The sequence below is a fragment of the Taeniopygia guttata genome, chromosome 1A (assembly GCF_048771995.1).
Source record: "Taeniopygia guttata chromosome 1A, bTaeGut7.mat, whole genome shotgun sequence".
Classification (NCBI taxonomy): Eukaryota; Metazoa; Chordata; class Aves; order Passeriformes; family Estrildidae; genus Taeniopygia; species Taeniopygia guttata.
Genome location: NC_133025.1, coordinates 54,771,474 through 54,798,052, shown reverse-complemented (window position 1 = coordinate 54,798,052; position 26,579 = coordinate 54,771,474). Strand labels below are relative to the sequence as shown.

At 41.3% G+C, this 26,579-nt stretch overlaps 1 protein-coding gene across 9 annotated transcripts in view; it reads right to left on the bottom strand.

Moving 5' to 3' along the window:
- Positions 1 to 26,579, bottom strand: part of KIAA1549 (KIAA1549 ortholog) — a 142,659-nt gene that overhangs the window by 67,790 nt on the left and 48,290 nt on the right. For all 9 annotated transcript variants that reach the window (XR_012053578.1, XR_012053577.1, XR_012053579.1 and 6 more), the window contains exons 2-3: positions 2,755 to 5,439; positions 1,204 to 1,292 (exon numbers count right to left, since the gene is read on the bottom strand). Coding sequence is in view for 6 of the 9 variants with exons in the window: in XM_030263234.4 (XP_030119094.4) it covers positions 1,204 to 1,292; positions 2,755 to 5,439 (2,774 nt within the window). In the remaining 3 variants the exon portion in view is untranslated. The remainder of the gene's footprint in view (positions 1 to 1,203; positions 1,293 to 2,754; positions 5,440 to 26,579) is intronic.

Below are 26,579 nucleotides of genomic sequence, written 5' to 3'. Positions count from 1 at the left end.
AACATAAACTACCCACAATTTACAGAGCCAGCTCACCGTAGCTGAAATTTGGCAGGAATTTATAACACTCCTATCTTGACTGAGAAGTAGAGATGTACATGCTCAAACTTCAGACAGGAGTTGTTTAATCACTGAGCGCAGTGATCATGGGAGATGCCAAAATTAAAGGCACCAAGTAACTCTGTGCATGGAGAAATGCAAGTTTTGTTCAATGAACTGCTACTTGAGTTAACTACAGAATAAAAATGAGATCAACTGACTCACAAAAGATCATCTGGTACTGGGCTCTGACAACTAGATGAATACAGACATGTAAAACCGCAAACGCCGCTGAACGTCATCTACCCCAATAATTCTAGTGAAGTATTTCCTCACCACTGAAGTATCTGGTTGTACAACAAAGGTACCCCCATGTACCCCTATATATTTTCCTCTCAGAGGGTTTGAGACAGAGGTGGGGAACAAAGCCTTTAACCCTTATTTCAACCAGACAATCACTTGGAAGTTAGAAAATAATTGTTCAAAGATGATTCCTTGAATACCAAAGCAGAGAAAGCTTTCAGAAAACCCCAGGGGTACAGCTATTCCTCTGAGGGGAGTAAGGACAGGAGTTACACTTACCTGAACGCTTAGAAACAACATCTTACTATTGCACACCTGATTTCTTCCCCCTACCTTTTTCACTTGACAAATCAGGCATTTGGGATTCTACCACCTCCCCTGCAAGTGTTGATGGTCTCACTTATAAAATAAAATAGCACAAGGCTGTGCAGAAAGTTTCATTTTGTTTAAAGTGCTAAGTATGTAACCATCTAGAGGAACAAACAGACCTGCTTAACAGGTATTTTGAAGGGTTAAAGTTCATTTCAATTCGCCAGGCAAAGGAGTGAGCAGTAAATTCTGGACACTGCTTGCTCACCTCTAGCAAAGCCAAGAGAGGTCTGTCCTAGAAAATGATGGCATTCTAAAAGTAAAAAAGTTGACATCATGTTCACATTAAAAAAAAAAAAAAAACAAACCAAAACCAAAAAAACAACCCAACAAAAACATGACTTTATTTAACATCTAAGTTAAAATAAAATAAAGCTCTCTCTGATACAGTATCTATGGACTGTTGGAATTACTGTTTTAGGTTTTAAACTAAAAGCTACCTACTGTATTACATTGACCAAAGAGTACTTCTACACACCTCATACAACTTACCTCTAGCTCTACTGATCTCCTGAACTGAACTCTGAGCACTTCTCTGATGGATTCACTGACATTTCGTAGAACAGCTCTTCGGGCCAGCACTAGAAATTAATGTCAATCAGAAAATACTTTTTAGCTTCATCTCTTAAGTTTTTATGCAAAGTTGCATTTTCAACTGCACATTGCAAGAAAAAGCAGGTAGTGAGATAAGCAGCATCAAACAGGTAAGATGAACAACAAGGACAGGGGACAAGGTGTGACTGTATCCTAAAGAGTGACTGTCTGTAAAGTTTAAGGAACTGTAAGTTTATTTTCTCTTCTTTTGTTTTTTCCACAGCTAATGTCTAGCATTCTGATAAAATAAACTTTTGAAGACCTGCAGCATTCAAATGGGAAAGCAACAGCATATTAAGTCTCAGTGTGAGTGAGTCTGCTGTCACAACACTGTTAAAATTTTTGTAGGCAACGCATGGAATGCAGGTAAGGTCAGAAAAAAGCCACAGAAAATATGCATCTACTTTTCTCTTAAATAAAAAGTATGCAAACATGACATAAATTAATGACAGGGATATCCATAGAGTAAGAAAGAGCTTTGAAATCCCCACATCCCAATGGATGTCATGTCTGTTACAGTCACACTTGACACTGTGACTGTGGGTTATGCAAACAACTGAAAAGTGTTGTGTTGTCATCCTGCATTTACTTTCCATCAGTAACTTGCCTACAAAAGTACTCAAATTACATTTTAAAAAAGTCTTCCTCATCACTAGCATAGCTAGATCACCTACATATCTGGAGGATGAGATTATGCTCATTCTGCTTTATATCTCACAACTAAGCCTTAGGAGTAACAAATATTGCTCAGCACGAATATGCAGCACTTCTGCAGCTGCCCTGGATTAGTTTGCTGGTGCTGTTTTGTTAACAAGCTAGGAAGAGACAGGAAAACACCAGAAAAGCAAATACAGATGCTAAGACGATTAATTTTGAAACACATTAATGTCACTTTTTCTAGTTACAAACACACCAAATCCAACTGAAAGTAAGTATGGGAGGAGGTGAGATACAAACATAAGCTAGTAAGGTGAAATTATAAACATGGTTGCAAAACCCAAACGTTTTTTAAACCAATTCTCCTTTTACATATTACAACATTACCTCACATGCAGGTGTTTTTTAATAAACAGCAGCAACAACTGAAAGGAGAAACTTACTCAGTCAGAACATTACAGTTTGGCAGAACAGTACCATGACAGTAACATTCACTTACAACCAATGAAATGATAAAGCAGCCTCTAACTCAGCACACTTGTATCAGCAATTTTTGAGGACAATTTCATTCTCTGTGCAGTGTAATGTATTTGTAACGCTCTCTCACAATGGACTTTGTCCAAGTGAACTCTATTATTTTTAACAGTAAATGATAAATCAATGCTTTTACAGCTCTTTGTCTAAATTTATGCCATAAAGTTAACTTAGTTAATCCAAAATCTGCAATTTACCTAGGGGGTCATATTACAGTGGCTTCTGAAAGCCAAAATGAAAATGTTGGGAATATCTTACCCGCAGTGACCAAGTAGGCATCGGGAATGGTGATGTCGCAGACGTACGGCTGCCTGGTAGTAGTCACAGCAGAGGTCACAGCCACCACTTCAGATGGAGTAGTGGTCCTCAGCGGGGTGGAGGAGAATGTCCCTGGGCTGCCTGTAGCACTGCTGGCAGTGGTGGAAGGAGCTGATGCATCAGCTCCATCAGTTACACTGCTTCCTGATGGAACTTCATGTCCAGGGGGAGGGCTGGCAGTCAGAGGAAATTGTGTGGGAGGAAACGAAGAGGTCATAGGCAGAGATGCTGTAGGAGAGGGCATTACGCTGATGGTGTCGGCATCCGATGCGAGATTGTCAGGGTCTGTGGGAGGAAGGGCTGTGGGGGCACTGCCCCTGCTGCCAGATGTAAAAAGCAGCGTGGGGTTAACTGTAGCACCAATATCCTCATCAGAACCCAGAGCAGTTGAAAGTAGAGATGAAGATATGTTTAAGACAGGAGTTGCCAGAAAGGTAGTAAACACAGAGATCAGATTTGTTTCACTGAGCAAGACGCTGCTGGTAACAGACTGGGTGTCAGAAGTGGGTAGCACCAGGGTAGGAACCACAGAGTGAGAGATGGAGAGTGAAGGCTCCAACTGAGAGGTAGCTCCTGTGGCAGCTGAGGTAAACACAACTTCAGAGCCCACTGGCAGTACCGAGGATGCTTCCAGAAACACGGATGACTCTGAGTGAAAATCTGATGATGGCATTATTTCAGGAACCTGTGCATCTGGAAGGGACGATGCATTTGAAAGAAAGTATGATGTTTGGCCAAGATGTAACTGAGAAACCTCAGCATCAGCGGCAGAGCTGACAGTGGTAGCTAAGTCCCAGCTGGTAACATCCTCAGGAAGTACTGATGTCCCAGTCAACAGGGTCTGAGGTAACAGTGTTGATAAATCACTTTGCATGACAGAGTAAGAATTTAGCATGGTCAGTGATAAAGGCAAGTAACTCGATTCAATAGGAAATGGTGTTGATAAAAGATTGGATGGAAAATCTGAAATATTTAAAGACAGTTCATCCCTTGTAGATGTTTTGCCAAGCAAAACCATGGATTCTGATGGCATTAATTCTGGCAGTTCCAGCAAGGTTGTCCGACTGATTGCAAATGATGTGACTGGCTCACTGGGAATGATGGTAGAGTCCAACAGAGCAGTGGTGGCACCAGGAAGTTCTACATAAGTGCTTGGAGTCACCGAAATTGTTTCCAGAACAGGGAGAGTCTGGGAAACAGAGATGTTCAGTGATGTTTCCCCAGGGAGCTGATGGAAGGAGGGAGATATTGTTATAGGTGTTCTAGTGTCTGTAGTGCTTAATAAAAACATGCTTGAGTCAGGGATTTCTGCGAATCTGGAAGAAAGTGAAACAACTGGTCTTGATGGAAAAGAAGTATCAAAAATCTCAGGTGTAGGTTCCTCTAATTCATACCCATCAGTAATTATAGTCGTAAATGCAGTTATGCCTTGTACTTCAGAGGCTTTGATGGACAAAGTTTCAACATAATCGCCTGAGCCCACATCATGTTCTGGGGCAAAGCCTGCTTCTGGCAGAAGTGAAACTTCTGAGTCACAATACAGACAGTAACTGTGTGATCTCGTGAAAGGCACTGGACTCTTGAGCTCACTGACAAGCTCTGATTGACTTGGTATTTCTGAACCAGCAGGCAAATTTGGTGCTGTAGTGGAGAATCCGTGTGTAAACAGGCTGGCATTAAGAACTGTATTAGAGTTCATGGAAATGGCAGCTGAATCAAGAGGGAAAGACACAAGTGGAAGACTAATAGGATAAAAAGCAGGCTCAGCACTGGCTGCTGAAGCTGGTGTGGGCCAGGGAATGCTTGGAGTGGGGTAAGTCCTTTGACTGAGAGGTTCTGCTGCCTGGCTACTCACATGTATGTAAACATCACCATACAGGTCTGCACGCTGTGCTGTGGCATCTGGGGCCCCAGGGCTGGTTTCACCCAGCAGTTTGAGATGGAGAGGAGATCCTTCTGAAGCACCCCCAAAAGGCAGAGCTGCTAAACTTGCATTACTGTTTTCCTGTGCCACAGCTCCCGTGTCAGAAGGAATGGAAGTGAAAGGAACAGCTGTATTTGGAGGGTACAACAGCAAGTCTCTACTTGCTGTTAATATTTCAGGATCTGGTACAAAAGGCTTTAGTTCCATAAGAGTGTAGCTGCGTTCAGAGACAGCACTCAACGGAGTCTTCTGCTGTGCTGTTTCTGAGATATCATACAGTGAAGAAAGGACAGATAATGAAGGTGTTAGCAACACAGTTTCTAACATTTCTCTTGATGGCTCTACTGTATTAACTGAGTGATGATCTGTTAAAACTGCAAAAGACTTCACAGGAGGAGTCCACTGTGCATTTGAAAAGGAGCTAATAAATTCATCATCACTTAGGAATGCCTCATTGCTCGTTACAGAGACATCTACCAACGGTGGTGTACTTCTCCCTTCTGAAATCATGGCTGTTTCTTCTTGGCTAAGTAAAGTCCCATCAAAGGAAGTGGTAACTGATGATAAAACTGTTTGAAGCAAATTACTTTCTTGGGACTCCAAAGTACTCCTTGCTAAGGCCGTTTGTGTCCTGCTGCCTGATATGCTTTCATGCATCATTGAGAAAAAGGAAAAATTCTGCTGTTCCAAGGACGTCTCATCTAAATCAAGAGGGAGAGAAAAACAAAAGCCAAAACACAACAGATCAGCACAAGCAGTAAGACTGCCATGAGCAAACCTCACACAGAATATTTCTGGAGACAACTGACCAAAATTCAAGGGCGAAGACAAAGTAAAAACCCTCCACAAGCAAGTCAGCACAAATAGTAAGATTTCTTGTGAAATTCCATTCCTTGGAAATGAACAGGACAACACAAGCTCCTCTCAAAGCACAGATACGTCTCTACAGCAGCACTCCAGTAAGACCCATGGAGGAGCAGAAAGTGTCTCCCTCTTACCTGTGCAAGGTTACACTACATGGCAACTAGTGGTCTCACAAAGCAAACACACTAGAAAGGGTAACAACGAACAATGCAGGGGAAAATCTACATAATTTTAGGTGTTTTGCTCTCCTGTAGTATCCCTTAATTTCCTCTGATTTTATTCTTTCTTAATATTAAGGTCACTAGAAGACCTACTCTGTTTCATGGATCAGATCCTCCCTCTCATATCAGAAATAAGTTACACGAGAGATGGAGTTCCCTTTTTCACAAAACAAATGTGGACCTGATATCAATAGGAAGACTTTGCTAACATGTATTTTTACTTTATTGACAATTCATCTGGAGTCTGGCCTGTTAGCAGTCACTGACAAATTGCTTCATTACACAATTGCTATATTTATTCACAGCCCTCTATAGGATTGCTCTCTTTATAGGCCTCCTGTAATAAAGCTTTCACTCCTCTAGCTTGCAGAGCTCAAGTAGTACTGGCCAGATTCAGACACAGGAGAAAAAGTTGAGAATTCACCACATATTTCAACAAACAAAATACTCTCCTCTCTCACAAAAGCATTCTTGGGTTACAGAGGAGATCTGTATAGAAGCTTTTCCAAGCACAGATGAATTTGGCAGAGAAAAGGCTGATTACTTTCCTGAAATACTGAGACAGGATTAATAGCATTCAGAGCTGAATTTTTAAAGGAAATCACAGAAAATTGCAGCAGAATAGTTTTCAAGGGTACACACAAAGCATTCATCTCTAAGTTATCTATCATGCCTGCTCACCCTATTTTCGTATGGGATGTCCAGGCAGTGCTGCTGGAACCCATTGGCAACACATATTAACAAGGCTGGAGGGGCAGGAATCACATCCAGTTAAACCACCAGGGACCAGTTTAACGTAAAAACAAGCAAACACATTACAAAGCACTGGACAAACGATACAGTACACAGCTCAACTGCAACTACATCTGTAACCCTTTAATGGGTGCCTTAACTCAGTAACCCACAGAAAGTCCTGCAGGAATAGCTCACCTGTTTCCCAGTGTCTAACACCACTTTCAGAGGTGATAAACTCCTGTTCTTATCCCCTTCTCCCCCGTCTGTCTGCTAAACTCCTTGACACAACTTTTCAAGTGCTGACACCAGCTTGATAAATTTTGAAAATGCTGATGTGAAAACCGCATCTAGGAGAGTTAATGCTTACCACCGATCACACCTAAGTGAATGCTGTGATTATATCCTTTATATTGCAAATTCCATGAACAATGTTTTTCCAACATAACAGATACTATTCTCTCAAGCAGTCCCAACCCATTTTTTTCCTCCACAAACTCACTGTTAGGCATTAGCAGCTTTATGATGCTTAGCTGGGTTATGATGATAAAATATACTGCTTTACAATGCTCTCAGGTGAAGAACAAAATGACAAGAAAAAATACTCTCGTAAAAGCTATATAAGACAAGTAAACAAGTCCATCCTCAACCTCTTCAACAGAGGTCAGATTCCTGAACACAACACAGTGCAGAACAGTGCAGCTGGAATAACAGCTTTCACAAGGAGTTAACACGAGTACCAGACAAATCAGCTTCCAAGAGGCACAGAACCAAAATGTACCCTGACACAGCTCTGCCAGTTGACCAAAAGTCACTCACCTTTTTTTCATTGCTAGAAGTCTCCCGGGCCTCATTCTTTTTTTTTTTTTTTGACTTATGCTTCCAACCTTTACTTTTCTCTTTGTGACATTCTGAGTAAGCAGGGAGTTACTAAAGGAAGACTTACAAGGCTGTGAAACAAATACTGTCAAAATGAATAAATTCTCTTCCTACATGCACGTGCATTTCCTTTTAGGCAGCCCTGTAAAATCCTGCCCAGCTTGATATTTTGGACACCTAACCCTTGCTTACAGTGAATTCCACAGTGCAGACAAACGTGGTAACAGGGAAAATTACTCCTTGTTCACCACAGCTTCAAGTTGTAAATCTCTGCAGCAGTACACAAGGCAGCTGTGACAGCTTCAACATAATGAGCATGGCGAATACAGCTGACAGTTAATATGACCAGACAGAGATGAATACCAACACTAATTAGTAACTTTTGATCAGGCATCTCCACAAATCTTTGACTCAAAGCTAGAGGTGATTCCACAAAAACAACTCTACTGCGTATCTATGCCTACGCTGTGCACTATCTTCTTCCTTCACCCGCTGAGAGCCACTTTATTTTTGTTCAGCTTGACAGGGGAGCTGGCACATGGCAAGATCCTGATAGAAGTAAGTAAAGGTCACCAAAAAGATGTTCTGAAGAGTTAAGTGCATAACCCTAAGCTGTCCAACAGGCACACAGAACGGGCAAGGCTTTAAATTCTTTCTGAGTTTAGGATGTTTTTAAAAATTTTTTTGGATGGTCCAATAATATTTTTTCTTTGAAAGACAAAGGAATAGTAAATAATTATTTTATCACACACTTGTGCCTTGCCTCTTAATGTAAAGAATCTTACATCCTGATGCCAGGAAGGAAAGAACACAACTTCTGAAATAAATGTTTCCCTTTTTTTGAAGGAAAACACAGTGTCTTGAAAAAGTTACAAGCTCCAAGACAAAGTAAGAGCACTGTTACCTATAGTAAGTGGAAATGGAAAAAATTCACCTATGCATGTAGGATTTTGAAAAAAACCCACCAGCAAGTTTACAAGTTGATGTTCCACCCTATTTACTTTGCTCAGTGTTTAGAAGCAGGGAGCATTAGTGATACGCCATTAATAATACAAATTAGTGTTTTCTGCCAGCTCCACAGAACAGTGCGCCCCTTGAATAGCGCTTGTCAGGACTGAGCGTGCCTCTCAGGGAGAGCAGATGGGACGCGTGGCAGATGTGTTTGGGAGCAGCCCGACAGCCCACAAAGAGGCAGGAAAAGCAAAGGAGAAAAGGAAGGAGGAGAAGGCACAGCACAGCATGACAATGGGCCTCATCAGCGCAGAGTGGCCGCTCTGGCTGCGCAGCGGGACAAAGGAAGCAGACAGATTGCACTTGTTCTGGTGCGTCTCAATGCCACGGCTGCACAAAGCTATTGATGAGTATCAACGCTGACTTGTTTGTTTGCACAGCTGCTACTGTCGGGTGACGGTTCCCGTCCCCTTCAGATGGGCTTGCATCAGACAGGCCGAACTTCACCAGGCTGATAACATTGTGAAAAAGAATAGATAGCTTAGGGAACAAAGCTGTGATCCCAAGCTCCAGCAAAGGCGAGCACTAGTGGCAGGGGCCACAGGAGTCACAGATGGCACCGGTACAATGCCACAGCTCAGACAATGACACTGGGACGTGGGAGGAGCAACAACATAGGAAATCTGCTGGTGGCTTTGGGGTGGCAAGCTCTCTGCTGCTCCTGCTGCCCCCCTCAAACTAGCTGGCGTCACAGGCAAATCACAAGAAATGAAACCTGTCACTGAACAGAGCGACCCCTGAAACCGCCAAGCCCGAAATTACAGAAGCACAGCCCTGACCCGCTAAGGCTGCTGCAGACATGTGCATTCGGGAAGGACAGAACTTTCTCATGACTACAGAAAAGGATTGCTGCAATCCAGAGAGTTCTTTGGTGACAAAAATATACCATGTCTGCACACCAGAAAACTACACAAGTTCATAAACCAGAAACTAGACTAGTCATTTTTCCAGATAGCAATTAGAGGGATGCAGATTGCATCCTTCCTGTAGCTGCAGTGCTAAAAAGTAATGTCTGTTCTATAACCTGTAATAAAGAAAAGAAAGGATGTTTTCTATAATATACATGTATACTGTTATGCTCTACATATTAATATATGTTCTATATTCTTAATTTATAACAAATATACTTCCATGTATTTTTAAAATGTAGGATCCAGATGTAATCTCACCTCTGTCACTGATGCCTTATGTGACTTCAAAAAAGTTGCATCACTTTTCTGCACTCTCCTATTAAGACATTGCAATTGTACACTACCACAATTCCCAGTATTTACTAAAAAGTCAGTAATTTTCTGTATCATCAAGATGTTAAATCATAGACAGGTACAGGCATGACAACAAATACAGGGGATCTTTACTTGTAATAAAAATTAAACCTTAACAATAGAACCAGTAATTTTTGTTCTACTATTTTTGAGAAACTAAGTTACAACTAATAAAGTTTGCAAACAACAGAAAATGCCAGCAGACTAGCAGCAAAACATTTCAAAACATGTATCACTTTAAAAATTCTTCTGTTTACCAACACAATGACAAACAAAATTAAATTTTAGTAGCTATGTTTTTAATGCAAGGAGAAAAATTACTTTTTTTATTGCTGCCTATTGTTTCAAACAGATGCATTTTAGGTAGAAAGGCAACCAATGCTACATACATTCCAAATATTACAGTAAAATTCCTGACTACCTATGTAACAGGAGCTCCCAAATCATTAAAATTAAAGCTATGAGCTCACTAGGACTATTCTCCACTTGACACATTTGCCTGATTATGGGATGGAGCAGCATACCCCATTTAAGGGAAGCTTCTGATAACATATATTTTAACTTTTTCTTCAAGAAATGGGAAGTAGGAAATTGAATGCAGTGTAGGACTCAAGACTACCCAAGGGTAGGAAGGATGATAGAAACAAATGTATCTGAAAAAAAAAATCTTAACTCTTCCTCCTACAGCTTAAAACTTAATAACTTCCTAATTTATTTAACAGCATTTAGTACAGCTCCCATCAAAAGAGCTTGTATGCATTGTATGCATTAGGTCATTGCAAAAAATTTAAATAGTTCCCTTGTGCAAGACTCTAACTAAATTTCTTAGGAAAATACCAGTCACAGAAGCATGTGCAGACGAAAAGCTGTCTGCTTTCTTCTCTGGGAGGCATTAAGCATGGATTGAACAGTGACAATAATTACCCCTGGCACACAAAAGCCAGGCAGAGGAGGAAATGGGAGGCTGAACTGTCCCTCCTTTCCCAACTCCAGCTCACAGCTGCTCTGCGGGGATCCCTGCAGATTTTGGAAGGTTCTGTTCCCTGGAGCATATGCTGCACCCCTGCCCAGTGCACCAAAGATGTTGATTTTCTTACTGTAAAAGAATCCCTCATCATTTACCAGATTCTCATATGAATTTTAACTATTGAAGCTGCTTGTACCACCTGAAAGGCTGGAAGAAAGAGAAAGTAATGAAATTGAAAAATTATGCTGTCTCAGCCCTCTTTCTCACTGTAGTTGATGAAAAATTTTCTTGACAGAAAAATCTGTATTATGAGGATAATAAGTGTTACTAGGAAGCAGCAGGCAAAGTGAGTGCCTAGGTACACACATGCTCACTTTTACATATTTCAGGTTTGAATATGTAGCCAAAAAAGTAGAGGAACATCCTAAAGTCATTTTTCACCCACATGCACAGCTGGTGCTCAGCTGCTGCCCAGGTGCAAGTAGACAAGAACCTCCCCCTGCTGCACAGCAAATAAGCACAAGCTTCCATCTCTGTATGAGGAGAAAACGTGCACCAAAGCACAAAGGGGCAAAGACAAACCCGTGCCTGCTGGCGAGCTGAGTTATGAAGGCGTTGTAAAGAAAGAGTTTTAGAAGGCAGCCTAACTGCATTTTACACTCCAGTCAAAAAATACACTACAAAACACTCATGAACTGTTGTATTTGACAGCCAGTACCAATGAACCTGTAATAGCAGGCACTGGCACTGACATTTTTTTCCTTCTCCAACGTTAAAGCCATCCCCCAAATTTCCCTTCGGACATTTGCTAGTAACCATAGGCAGTCTGAGATTCCAACTTCCACTGCATGGCCAATGGAAGAGCTCAAGAGGAAACTTGTGATCTATGCTCTGATTCAGGAATCTTCCTAACGTAGCTACTCCTGAAGCAGAACAGGACCCTGTAGTAATTTACAGTAAATGGTAGACTAAAAGAACCCACAGCTTCTCTTTATTTCATACCACTGTAACACATTGTTTTGCATGAGAGAGATCAAAAACCGTGCAACCCAAGGAAAGCTTTCTGTAACAGAAGGTCAGAAGCAGACCACCAGATGGGGCATTAAGGGCAGAAGAACATACAGAGGGGGTCAGAGGGAGCCACCCCACCATCCACTCTTTAAACACAAGCACAAAGTGAGATCCACCTCCCAAACATGATTGCAAGCTTGGGAAAACCATGACTCGGCTAAGAAGTGGGCTGGGAACAAAGCCTATGCACAGAACAGTTTGCTGTGCCTACACAACACCTGCAAATCCTAAGGCTGCATCTCCACAAGAGAAATCCTCTCCTGTGCAACTGCATGAAGCTCTTACAGCACCAAGATGCCTCAAGCTGACAGTCCCTCTCCAGAACTCCTCTGAAGCAAATAAGCTGTGACAATTTGCTCCTTTTCCAACACATCTAAGAGGGGAGAAAATTAGATGTTTATGACACAGAAGCCTTCCATGGCCACTGTGCCTCCCTGCAGACCATCACCCAGAGCTGAGGACAGCAGTGCCTTCGTGCAGAGATCGGTGCTCTAACAGGACTGGCTGTCTGGCCACGCACACACAGGCACAGAAACTGCACATCAAATCCTAGTTCAAAGTGTAGCTTTTGCTGTGAGCGTTCACGCTTTTTTTGGCACTTAGTTGTACATGACATCATTGTGTGGGAAGCCATATGTTTGAGATAAAGTACACACAAACTTGAATTGACTTTACAAATGTTAATTCTAAGAAAAACTCTCATCAGATTTGCTCATTGGGATAACCAGGTCACATTTTTAAAATGGAAAAGCTTTCCTTCCCCCCCTTCCTTTTTTTTTTTTTTTTTCTCCTTTTAATTGCTCGCTGCACAGCAACTTGATTTTTAGTCTCTAAGCAGCCAGTGTCAGTTTTCATCCAACTGAATGACTAGTGAAAAGCTTAATGTTTATACTCAACACTGCAGTGTCCACCAAAATGCAGATCCTGGAAGTTTTTGAAAAGACCTATTAAATTTCTAATAGCCTTTTTTTTTACTGCAGATGACAGATCACTGAGTAGCATTTTGCACACAAGCAAAAAAATACATCCTTAAAACAAAACCATTTTACTTACACTGCATTATCACTATAAAATCTCTACAAGCAATGAAATGAGAGAGAACCTGAAGACAAGAGTAACTGTCTAATTAAAACAGATCATACGCTGTATCCTAGAAACCCAGTCATCCACAGGGACTCTCTTCATTGACACATATCCTTAACTGTGCTGTTCTACCACAGAGGAAAAATACCCTTGACTGAGCTCTAAGTTGCTCAGGTCAGCAGGCTTGCTGCTCCAAAATCCTTTTACTTCAAGGAATAAATGGAAGTCCCAACCTGCAGCACCTAAAAGCAGCTCCTATGAGAGGCTAATTCACAAGGCTTCCGCTACAGACACAAAAGCACGATGAAAAATCTGAAGATGAGATTTTCAGCTGGCAGGGTACCATCACTCTGTATTGAACTCAGAACAACAACTTCATTGCTCCGGGGCCAGATCGCAACAATATGCCTGTACATGCTTAATTTTTCAAACAGTTGTATATGAATAAGCAAATAATACCAAAAATCTCCTGCACAGCCGGATATGAAGGCATTTAGTGGTACTCGCAGCATGTATCACTTGGCAAATCAAGGCACATGAAAGAGAATCTGTCAACGCATTTTCACAGGAAAAGGAGATTTCAAAGAGAGGCTGGGAAAGAGAGCAGAACAGTCCCAGCTACTCCAGCCTTTGAGGCTGAAAATAAGCGTTTCACCAAAAGAGTGCTGAAAACATGGAAAGAAAAGGGACATTGAAAAAGATGGAACAGAAATTCAAGAAGTACTCGTGTACATTTAGGTACATTTAAGTTGAGGTTACCTAAGCTTTTTCTTTACAATGTGCAATTGTTATTGACCCTGACCTCACTTGGAAAAAGAGAAATTAAAAAAAAAAACAACCCTGTAATAAATAGAGCAACTGCTTAACACCAAAGATCAAACTTCTGTCATAATTAATACCCATAAATCTTCCAGAAGACAATTTCCTGGCAAAATTATTAGAAAATAAGAAAGAAGGCAACAGAAATATTATTTCAAACAATTAAGACCTATACAAGAACTTAACCAAAACAAACAAACAAAAATTACCTTCTCTATAGGCTGTCAAGTTTAAGTACAATGTACAACATAGACAAATTCAGTTCAGATATCCTTATTAGAGATTTTGGAACTGCACTGGCTTTAAGGATAATTATGTTATCAAGTATATTTTCCTGTGCAAGTATCTCAAGATTCAGCAACTCATTCTTGTCTTTTTGTTCTTTTCTCCTTAGCAACATACTCCAAAGATAACAAGTAAAGAAACTGCAGCAGCTCGCTTCTGAAGAGAAATGAAACTTGCCCAAAGCCTTTTCTTCCACGTCCTTAATGCAATCCAACAGCCCTTATACGAGCTCTCAGAGCACTCTGCTGGAAACACGTTATCCTGAGCTACTGCTGCCTAAGCTTCCAGACCTGGGACCAACTTCATGAGCAACACAAGTGAGTTCAGCTCTGCCTGCTCCAGCCAGGTTAGACCCTCTTTTCCCAGCACAGAAGCTGATGAAGTTGTGACACCACCAATTATCAGACATACCTACTAAAATACCCAGGATTCTAAGGTGTGAGTCTTCTGCTTAGTACTCTTATTTGCTTTACAGTCATGTGGCACCTCAAATTTAGCATAAAGAAGCTATGGATACTGAACCCTCCAAGTCATGGCAGTTAGACTATCCTGTAATAAGAACTACAGTTTCTCCATGGCCCTAGAAACTTCATAAACTCAGTCAACAACAACAGCAACAAAAAAGAGTAAACATTATGTTACTACAAGTAGCAGAAATAAACCATAAAAGGATCTGCTAGAGGAAACAATGAATATACAGATAATCCAAAAAGAGAATCTAAACACAGATTACATAATTCTTACTAGAACATGTACAAAAGAACCAGGAAGGTAACAAAATAACTGTCAAGAGAAGTATATGGGAGTGGAAAGTATTCCACAGTCCTACTTTATGGGGCAATCTGCTCACAGCATGTTTTACAGGAACAATATCTCTTCAGGAACATCACAAAGTAAAACTTTCTAATTCATATATATTGGGAAATACACCATAAAAACAGCAATAAAAAGGGCAGACAAAGAATCTGTTCTTACCAAAACTTAGCACACACCAGCCAAGTTAGAAACAATCTAGGGAAATGCATCCATTCATGTGCCTTTCTCAGGCAAGACTACCAGCAGAGCAACTGAAACACATTTCAGAACAACTGAGCATTAAAAAAAACCAAGAAGCCACAGCACAGCTCAGGGAAGATGTTTGTGTTATAACTGACATTTGTTAGAGGCATGCAAGAAAACGTATTTACCTTGAAGCAGCAAGGAGGAAAAAAGTGGGCAAGGTATCATTCACAGGTGGGTAAGAACAGCCAGACTGACACATTCAGTAACAATCACTGCACACTTGTCACCCTGGCTGACAACACTTCTCAAGGTCCTGTAGTACAGCACCACATTAGCTTGGCTGGGAATTGTTACCAAGGCAAATGATGACACTGAAGAAATTGTCCTTCTAAGTCCTGAACAGGACCTTTCCTGGCCCTTTAGCTCCCTGGGTCCATCCCTCCACTTCTCTACGGTGCAAGACTGCATAAGGTTCCAAACTCCCTCCATTACCGCTCAGTAAAGCTACAGACATGAGACAGCGAGGGCTGGAAATTGCAGCACACATTGATCAAGCACAGGGCCACAGGCACTACTCCATGTACCACACATGGCACTGTTAAAAAAAGTCTCTGCTGAAAAAAACTGGGCCAGGTTTAGAAGCTACTCAGGTGAACCTCACATCTGGTTAAAATCAGCCTCATTCCCATGCACACTGGAGAAAGCAACTGGGAAACAGGGCTGAGATGCATTCTGGCTGCACAGTCTCCAAGACAAAGACAAGTAAAAAGAATAATATCCAGAACAGTAAGCACGGGTGTCACAAGAAGTATACAGGCTTTTCCTGAATTCAGACCTTGGTATTTGTTTTGACACAAGCTAATCTACATTTTAGGACAACCTAGAAGTTTAAACCCAGTGAAGTCTGATGAGTTCCTTCATTACTGACCCCTCAGGACAGTACACAATGTTTTTAGAAGCCTAAATACATGCATGTTAGATTCCCAAGAAACTTAGAAATGTGGGTTTTTTTCCGTTTATGACGTGGTCAACCTAATTCAATCTATTTACTTAAACAAAATATTGCCACACTGAACCTGGTGAAGTACCAGGTTCCTTTCATATGTGGCACACCTCAGGACAACACTAACTATGTTTAGAAGTAGAAATAGCCACCCATTGGATTCTAAACTAAATTTAGAAGTTGGGGGTTGATGTCACAAATAGCTACAACCTTTCTACTTAAAAAATACCACTGCATCGAAACTGGGCTGCCAGTGTTCTCCACAAGGTACACATATTTAAAGCATTTCCCTTCCCCTTCCAAAATTTTCCAGAGGAAGGAAGTAAATTCAGTTACATCTGTAATGAGACAGAACTGTGAGAAAGCAAAAGTTCAGTTTTATGGGGAATAATGACGTTACTTTCAAGAGTAAGAACACAAAGTAGAGACAAGACTGATGCACATCTTATAATTTGCAAATAGATATGATTTTCCAAGATAAAGAACAGATCCCTTTCTGATCACAAACAGAGCTGTTCTCCTTTACTGCATGCTTAGCACAATTTAAAATAATTGCAGGCTTCTTCTGTTGATTTTTTTTAAAAAATTGGCTTATCAACACAATGTCTGCAAACAAAAATGAAATGAAAATGACTGCCCATGTTATTAGCTACTTCCACTTTTATTGAAGATAATGTTAAAATACACAGTATCACTGGATAAAGAAATAACACTGATCTGATAATTTCCATAGTGTATCAGTCTTAAGAAACTTACTGTTCAGAAGAGTTCTATCTGAACCTGAAATGGGCTCAAAAGGAAGCGGAAAACACAAGAATGTTCTCTAGTATGTTATCAGTTGTTTGTGATGGAGTATTTACAATGGACATAAATGCTCTTTCATAGATTCCTTAAGTTGGAAAATCCGCATCTGCCTTAAAGGACAGAGGCTGCTAAAGAAAAGCACATCTGGTATAACCAAACATTCTCTTAGGGGCCAATCCCAGCTCCTGTACATTGGGATCCTTCCTCTTTCTTAGGTGGAAGGGCTAAATTGAAGATCTTCGTTGATGGTTGATGCATTTTTTTCTAATAACCTAATCCCAAGAAATAATATTACGCATAAAAACTATCTACCCACACCTTAGAAACCATCAGAAGTGCTGAGACACCCCAAATGAAGTTTCTTGAAGCAGCTACTTCAAATACAGTAAAATAAATAAAATTATTTCATGAGGAAATACTTTCCTATGGAGAAGAGCAGCCACAACCCATAAAGTCTTCTGTATGAAGAGGATTTCAATTATTTAAGTGCTGCACCATACATATGGCTATTCTTACCCCTTACCAAAGCTTGGCTTTTTCCAAATCACAATGCCTAGGTGTCCATTTTCAAAAAAAGGCCAGTGTTTATAGATCACAGCACACACACACTCTGTACTACTTTGGCCTGTATTGTCAAACTAGCATAAAATTTTTATTTATGCTAAATGAAAGCAGGTTAGTCTTACACAAGTTATGAGCTACAATTTACTCTATTTCATTCCCTGTGCTTTCAATTCCCCCACAACAGTCACTGGGGACTGGACATTTAGCCTAATTATCTCTCACTGCAATATTCCCACTATCCCATGAATATTCTCTTGCTATAAACTGACCTAATATAGAGACTGGCACAAATATAGTTAACCACAGACTTAAGACAATTTCTCTACTCCCTAGATAGAGATAAACAATTCAGTGAGGGCTTTTTCCCTGAATAATAATTAGAATAAATTGTTCTGAAAACACAGGGAAGTTTCTATATTCTTTTAAAGTGGACCAAATGGGCCTCAAAATGGTCTAAAGAAAAGACTTTGGAGTACAGGAGCTTAGTTATTCTTTGCTTTTAACCTTACACAGGTATTCACATATCTGTCAAGTGCTGTTATCCTAACCTGGGGAAGTCTGCACACAGACTTCAACTACACAGAGAATTCAGTTCATTAACTAATACCAGACTTGTCCAGGAAAGGATGTGGTACAGATAGAACCTGCTAATTAAAATGAAAAGAGAAAAAGCAATGCAAGTATGATAGTTTGAACTTCGCTTTCAAATGCATTATATTCAAACATTTCCATTTGCAATGATCTGAGCTTTATTCAAAATTTGGAGTAAGAATTTTCTTTTCTGTGCAGATTTTCTCCTGCTGGGCCAACATTACATGGCACCCACCACAGTGGTACAACTCAGCTTAGCAGTCCTAAGCAGAGCCCCTGGAGTGCTTTAGGAAACAGTGTCTCTCATCCAGCTGACTGCACAAGATTCTTTAGGAAGGGATATAAAGCCAAGTGGGTAGTCTCATGCTATGATACTAGAAAAGGAATGAAATGAGCTTTTTGTGTGACTTTGTCTGGTTTTAGATGCTGCACTTAAGGAAAAATATGGTCTAATTATAAAGAATCCAAAGAAAAGTACAAGAGCGGAGGGACAGAGGCGCTCAAATGAGGAAACAACTGGGATAAAGTTGGGATTCATCATCTTAAAAGAAAAACTGTTAGAATCTAAAGAGAAGGTGCAGAATGAAAAACGCCAATTGTTTTCAAGTTTATGTAAAATTACAGAAAGGCGGAGTAATCTCTTTTCCACATGTATACTAGACAGCATAGCAATTTACTAATAGTCATGAGGATGTTTTCCAAAGGTCAGTCTGTATTGGAAAGGATTGCTCCAGATGGTCCAGGAGCCCCCACCACTACAGGTCTTTAAGAACAGTTAAAAGAAACACATCAGGAATTTTAATTTCAGCTGATTCTTGCTTTGAGACTTCTTTCAGACCTATCTTCTCAATGGGCTGTGATTATGAACAAACTTTTCTGCTACTTGAGAAAAGAACCTCTCCAGGATATGTGAAACCAAAAATGTTACCTTATATATAGTGAGATATATATATTCACCATAAACATGAGGTGGCCAAGGAAAAGGCAAGCTAACACACTTAAAGGTACGAGTGGGGATTTTAATTAGTGATTATAGGGAATTCCCTAATCCTAACTGGCAGTTGCTTGTGGGCAGTAAGCAAAGTGCACAGAACTAGAAAAGCAACAGAATATGTTCTGTATTCAGCTGGATAAAAGTATATACAAACAGCTTCACACCACTGAGGATTTGGCAGTGAAAGGGACCAGTGTTTGAATGCAGTATGTGTAGGACTTAGTCACCAGTTGTGCATCCTTTGTGGTGAATGTGTTATTTATAGCATCTCTGAACAACCACAGAAACTCATTATAGAAGCACAACTTGTCTAGCTGTGCTGTCAGGGACCTTTCTCAAGTGAGGCAAGCCTCCAATTTCTCTTTTTTGCCTTCCAGCATTGCCCATTCCCTTTCAAAGGCCACACTGTTTAGCCCTTGATTACAACAGGAACAACAAGTCAGATGTTATGAAAGATTCAAATAAACCAAGTAGCATTTCCACCTGTAAGCAAATCACAGATGATGTTCAGCTCCCCAGAATTTGTTTCCGCATCTTCTTACAATCACAAGAAAGGAGAAAGAACTTGTAACAGTTTCTTAGTTATTACCACAAACATTTTAAAAGCATTCAGTACAAACCTCCATACAATTGGAGGTCAAGAAAGTCATCCCCATCACAAAAACGCCACCCTTTACTTCATGAGGCCATTTCACCCTCTCCTTCCCTCCCCTGCTGCTTCCCACAATACCTACAGCAAGGATGAAACCAAAGTAATGAAAAATGTATTTTGAGCTGCTCTGGACTCCTACAGCTAGCAAAGAATTTTCTTTAGCAGCCTAGGCTGTGGTTATCCTCAGCTGCACTCCCAAGACCTGCTTGGGCCTCCAAAACTACACATAATTTAACAACTAGTGCAGCCCTGCTAACGGAGATTAAGAGCATGGTAGGACAGTTCCTGCTGCTGTGGAATGCGTCAAATTCCTATCACTGCTGACAAAAACGGTGTGAGATAAATTTCCAAGCATATTCTGCACACTGCGCTGGAAGTCATCCCCCCTCCCATCCAACCTTATCCTTTATGATGCTTCCACCTGCAAAACTCAGATGAAAAATGGACACAGACAGACTTCTGTGCTGTGGGGTCAAGGCTCTGGCACCTGCAGCAGTAGTGGTTATTTCAGGCTCAGCTGGGAAGGCAAGAGAGGCTGCTCCTTCTGTGGAAGTAAAACTGGCAGAAAATTATACAAATCTTTCCCCTAGAGATAGAGCTGTTCTAACAACCTAGGATCAAAGAAGTGTGCTCTGCCTCCTCTAATATAATACATTGGCCCCCAACAGGCAGAACAGTTAAAATGGGAACCCTTGGTGATGCTTCAAGGTATAGCAGGTGGAAGAGATTTTGCTCTTACTTGCTGGTTTGTGGCACCATGTACAGGACCCCAGCAGAGATCCAGACTCCAGGTCTTGGCAATACCTGTTCCATGAAAACCAGCTTCATGAAAGGTATACTAAGTGCTGGTAGGAGTTTTGTCTCAGCCATAATTATGAATTCATCATAAATTAAATTTATTCCAAACTACTTATACGAGACCCAAAATATTTTTTTCTCTAGTTTCTTCTCCCTCCTTGCAAAGTTAACTACTTGGCACCATTTCAACTGGAGATGATCCAAGATTTTATTTGTTCACACATATACACATATTCATGCCTTATTAATTAGGATTTGGAAAAAGCTAAAAGCATACGGCCACGTAAGCTTTCTACAGATTCAACAGTAACATCTGAGATTATTTCGAGCAATATTTTCCATTCTAGACTGTCAGATCATTAAGTCATTTAACCCAGGAGTGGTTTTGCTTATTATTTCCTCAAAAAGAATGACATTAAAAGACTGGAATACCAAATTCAGCTGGGAGATGTGAGCAGTAAAGTTTCCATCCAAGAAAACTTCATTCAAGAATAAATAGCCAGGTCTAGTACACATTTCAGTCAAACCACAACCTATTTAATAAAGAAACAAAAAACATATCGAAAAGCAGCCATATTATCACAAGTATTTATAAAGCCAGAGTATCATCACCTCCACAGTCAGCTATGTCACTAAATCATCCATTCAGCTTCTAAAAAGCTTCCTTGAGACTTCTCAAGGTCCAGGCACCTCCATAATTACCCCCACAAACTTCTTATGGGCTCAGAATTCCCTGCTAACACTAGTTGTCAAAAAAACAAAAAAACAAAACAAAACAAAACAAAAAAAAACCCCAAAAAAAAAACCAAAAAAACCACCAAAAAAACCCTAAAAATTACTTCCCCATATCTTGCAGCACTAACTCAAAAAACAGTAAACCCACTTTGTGGTTAAGGACCAGTTATCCTTTTAAGAGACAGGAGACAAATATTGACATTCAATGCACTACCCACAGTTGCCAGTTCTAGTTTTAGCAGTTTCCATGCCAAGAGACATGGGATGTGGCTTCCTGTTTGCCAGGTCTCTGAAATGTCACATTATACAAACCACCATGAGGATGAAGGCAAGTGGAAGGCATCTCATGCCATGAAAATATGAACAGTTAAAGATCTTGAAAAAAACAGGTGAAGAGAACATTAAACATAAACATATATGTATTAGCTCTAGTATATACACACACATAATACATCAATATGTGTATGTTCCAGGTAATTTCTAAGGGTCCTCCCTCCTACACAGCTGAGCTTAAAGCTGTGTCTTCCCCCATTTCATAGCCGGAGACTCACCTCTTATTTAGCAACAAATTCTTGTGTCTTCACACAAGAGATCAAAGTACAGGGAATCACATAACACTCATATCCAAACTCTGCTATGATTTCATGGAAAATTAAACCCTCATCTCCATCGCTCTTATCCCTCCACTGCCCAATTTTCACTCAGCAACTTAAGTCAAGATGAAGATCTTAATACTCTTGTGAAGATTTTTAAGATCCTGACCTACATCTAAAAATTCTAAGGGCCTTTGGCATAGTAAAGTGAGTTGATCACCTTAAGGAAGGCTGCAAGAAAACCAGCCAGCAGAAACAACCAAAGGCATGTAAACAAAGCATGCTGTTCCTCCTGTCAGAAGGCAGCACTGGAAATGGGCAACTTGAGGAACATGATTGCCAGCCCAGTCTCTGGGAGACACTGCAGGAGCCTTCTTTGCAGATCTGTTTCTAACAGCTACCAACGATGCACAGATCATAATCAAAAAATCACTATACTAAACCTGCTTTCCTATGCAAGTATGAAGTAAGTTATTCTACTTCTGCCTTCTCCAGTAAATTCTGAATCCAACAGTCAATTCAAAATACACTCGACAGAAGTCTAGAAACTCAGAAATAGCCACTTTCATATTTCATGAACATAAGCATCTGAGATGAGGAAAGTATAAATTAATCATTCATCTGCCCTTCTCTCCACTGAGTGAGGCTCAGGCCTAAAGAAATCATGCTTTTAAGATGCCTTTTGGGAGCAGCTGGCTAGCAAATTTGAATATCCACAGTTCCACACGTAGCACTACAGGTACTGATTGCTGCCCAGTTCAAATATCTCTTTGACACTGATTTTCTGTGACTGCCATGGTTGGTCAGAGATAGAAGAGAGGAGAGGGAAACAGAACACTAGTGTCAAGGCACTGGGATTTATAAATTCTGTCCATCATGGAATATATTTATTTGAGACCACAATGCCCTTCCTTCCACCCACCTAGTTCTGTCCGGTGCAGAAATCCCAAATCCACCTAGTCACGACAGTTTCTCAATTGGCTGCACGAAACACTGAACCTAATCACTCCAGAAAGTGAATCCTACTTCTGAGTTACTTCTGCACATGGTTTGAGCATCCAAACTCTTCCAGACTCAAAGCTCAAGCTGGAAAACAATCAGAGAATTGGTTAAGTTGGAAAAGACTTTTAAGATGAAGTCAAAACATTAACCTAACAGTTAATGTTAAGTCCACCACTAAACCATGTCCTTATGAGCCACACCTACATGTATTTCAAATACCTCCAGGGATGGGGACTCAATGGCTTCTCTGGGCAGCCTGTTCCAGAGCTTGACAACCCTTTCAATTAAGTAATTCTTCCTAATAACTAATCTGAACCTTCCCTGCCACAACTTGAAGCCACTATTTCCTCTTGTCCTGTCATTTGTCGCTTGTGAGAAGAGACAAGGTGATGAGGTGCCTCCTTTTCTCCAGGCTAAATATCTCCAGTTCCCTCAGCTGTTCCTAAAAAAACTTCTGCTCCAGCCCCTACTCCAGCTTCATTGTCCTTCTTTGGAAGGGCTCAAGGTCTCCTTAGTTCAGAGGTTTTGTCATGGTTTGACGCTGGCACAATGCCAGCGCCCCATGAAAATACAACTTACCAATCAAATGCTGTGAAATGTGATCAAGAACAGAGCAAAGCAGGCCATACTTAATAACAAAGGAAAAACTTTATTACACTACTACTACTACTACTATTAAAGGAAAAGAAAGGGAAGAAAAAAAAAACACACAAAATTTGAAATGAAAACCTTCCAAAACATTTCTCCTCCCTCCACCCAACTCCACCAAACCCCAGCGAGACCCATTTGGATCCTTAATCAAGTTTTCACCCTTCAATATAATCAATACTGAGTCCATCGAGGAAGAGAGGAGTCCCCCTTGCACCATAGACCCCCAGGAAACACAGATGCCACCTCTTGTGTTTCCAATGTCACACGTGGCACCGCCCAGACACACCGGCCAGTGTGACATTCTCCTCTCCATGTCACAGTGTTCTCACCACCGGGCATGGACAGAGACTGCTTATAGGGCCCCTTTAAGGATGCTTTGCCAAGGACCACCAGGAACAACAGTCCAGTATCACAATACGGGACTAGAGTCCCCCCCATTTTCCCCTGGGGCCGAGGGTCCAAAAGACAGAGATCGCCTTCTCTTCCTCTCTGAAGATGGAGGGCATCCTCACACCCTCCTCAGCTCTCTCTCTGTCCACTCCAAAACTGGTAGTTGCTGAAGAAGGTCTCTTGGCTCACCAATGCATCCCCCTAAAATGCAGTCCCTCTTGAAAGAAAGAGTGGTTCAGTCTATGGTAAACAAGCAGAGTCCAGCCAAAGGCCACTCTATCATCTTCCCCCAACCTTCTTCTCTGAACATCTGAGGTTTCAGGCTGTCTCTCTTCCTCTCTTTTTTCAAACCAAGGAGGAGAAAATTTCACAAAGCTTTCATTTCTCAGGAAGGGTTAAAAGTCCCGACTCCCAGAGATGGCTCACTGCCCAGGCTACAGCTCCCACAGCCCGGCTGGGCACCTTGCGGCCCCCCCGCTCTTCTCCTTCCCTGCGGCGAACTGCTGATAAAACCACCGCCGTCTCTTTTTCTCTCTTGGGAGAGAGAGAGACTCTGGGGGGAACGGAGACATCTCAGATTTCTCCACCCTTCCATCTGCAGGGGGCCAGGTCTGGTTGCAGCCCCTCCACCCTTGGGCCTACCTCCACAGGCCGCATGGCTCCCCTCCCCCACCCAGCCCGGGCTGGGCAGGGGAGGTCCTTACCATGCGGTGACCGGAACCAAAGAAGGACGAGTCCTCCTGGGAATTCCGCTTTTAACCCCTCTGTGTTCTCAGAGGCGTGTCCACCTTCAATTGGTCACCCCAAGTGTCAGTATCTAAACCTGACCCCTGACTGGATGGACCTCTTCCTTCTAAAAAAAATTCTCTTCCCGTGTCAAACCATGACAGGTTTATAACCAAAGTCAGTCCATTCAAGACAGGTGTAAGAAGGAAAAACTGTACAGGCTCAACCTATGGTGTTTGGATAACCTCAGGGTGCTAAAGACAGCCAAATGCCCAACACAAAAAATGGGTTTTCACCCAATGAGAAAAGAGGCAATCTTGTTTGCCCCAAATAATTATTCACTTGTTAGGTAAGTGAAAAGATTAAAACAATTGCTTGACAACAATGATGACATTATGAAGCTGTTACATTATTCCAATTCTGACTCCCGTTCCCGTTAAAAAAAGAACCCACATGAAATGATGGCAGTCCTACAGCAAATTCCACATTACTCAAACCCAAAATTTTCACTGAAAATGACCATATTTGATAGTTCCCTCTTACACTAAGACAAATTCCTGTATCTCTAAGAAATCTGCCCTTTTCCAAATCCTGTTTCCAGCTCTAAATATTGCAAAAACTCAACAGTAAGCATGGTCTCTTTCTTGGTTTAATAGAGGAACAGTAATACCAAGTTCCAGCATGGCCTACACTTCAGTCTGCAGCTTGAAGTTCTCTGAAGATGATTTCCTTTCTCATTTTTACTGAATGTTTCATTCACTTCACAAAAGAAATAATCCGATCAATAGAAAAATGCAAAATAAGCACCCTATGTGACAACTATAAAAGAAAATCAATTGGAGAGGAGTATAGTTATAAACTAAAAGCTAAAGCAGCTAGAACTACAAGTGTAACTTGGACTGAGGGCTGGAGTTACAACAAGGAAGATGCTACCTTCAGATTTACAGAGGTCATGAGTCAGATGTAAGTAATAGCTGGGAATTGAACATGTCACCGTGCACTAGTCAGAGCACTAAATTCAGCATCACTCAGGATAATAGAGAAGGATAGAGAATATGCATCTTCATTACTCTCCAAAGCCTTCTGGCCCTAATTCATGTGCACAATTAAATTCTGTGTATATTAATGCATTTAAGTTATTTAATAATTTGACTTGGAAAACCTGTAATTAGGCTTAGCAGTCCTCATTGGAGAATTGTTATTTCTGGATACTTAAAGCAGTACTGTATTTATGTGCACATTTGGAATCTAGTCAGTCCTCTCAGCATCTAAGGATTAGAAATTTTACTTCTATTTCCAAAGCATAAATTAAATTCTGCACAATCTGTTATTGGATCTTGATAAATCATAGAATCATTTAGTTAGGAAAAGACCTCCAGAAACATTGACTCCTACTAGAAAAAGACCTCCAGAATCATTTACTCCTACCACTACCCAACCCTGCCAAGTTCATCACTAAACCATGGCCCTAATTCACATGGAATTTTAGCACTTCCAGAAAGGGCAACTCCACCACTTCCCTGGGCACTGGTTCCAATGGCTGACCACTCTTTCAATAGAGACATTTTTTCTAATATCCAATTTAAGTCTCCTCCAGCACCATTTGAAACTATTTCCTCTTGTCCTACCTCTTGTTACCTGGGGGAAAAGACTGATCCCCACTCCACTAGAACCTCCTTTCAGGAGGTGGTAGAGAATGATAGGGTCTCCCCCTGAGTCTTCTTTTCTCCAGGCTAAACATTCCCAGCTCTCTCCTTCAGCCACTCCTTATCTGTTCCAGACCCTTCCCCAGCTCTGTGCCCTTCTCTGGACACCCCCTCAATGTCTTTCTTGTAGTGAGGGGCCCCAAACTGAGCCCAGCACTCCAAGCGTGACCTCACCTGAACCAGGGCCAGAGGGACCATCACTGCCCTGGTCCTGCTGGCCACACAATTGCTGATACAAGCCAGGATGTCACCGGCCTTCTCGGCCACCTGGGCCCACTGCCAGCACATGTTCAGCTGCTGTCAAACCAGCACTGCCAGGACCTTTTCCACTGGGCAGCTTTCCAGCCATGCTGTCCCAAGCCTGTAGCACTGCAGGGGGTTGCTGTGACCCCAGGGCAGGACCTGGCACTGGGCCTTGCTGAACTTCACACAG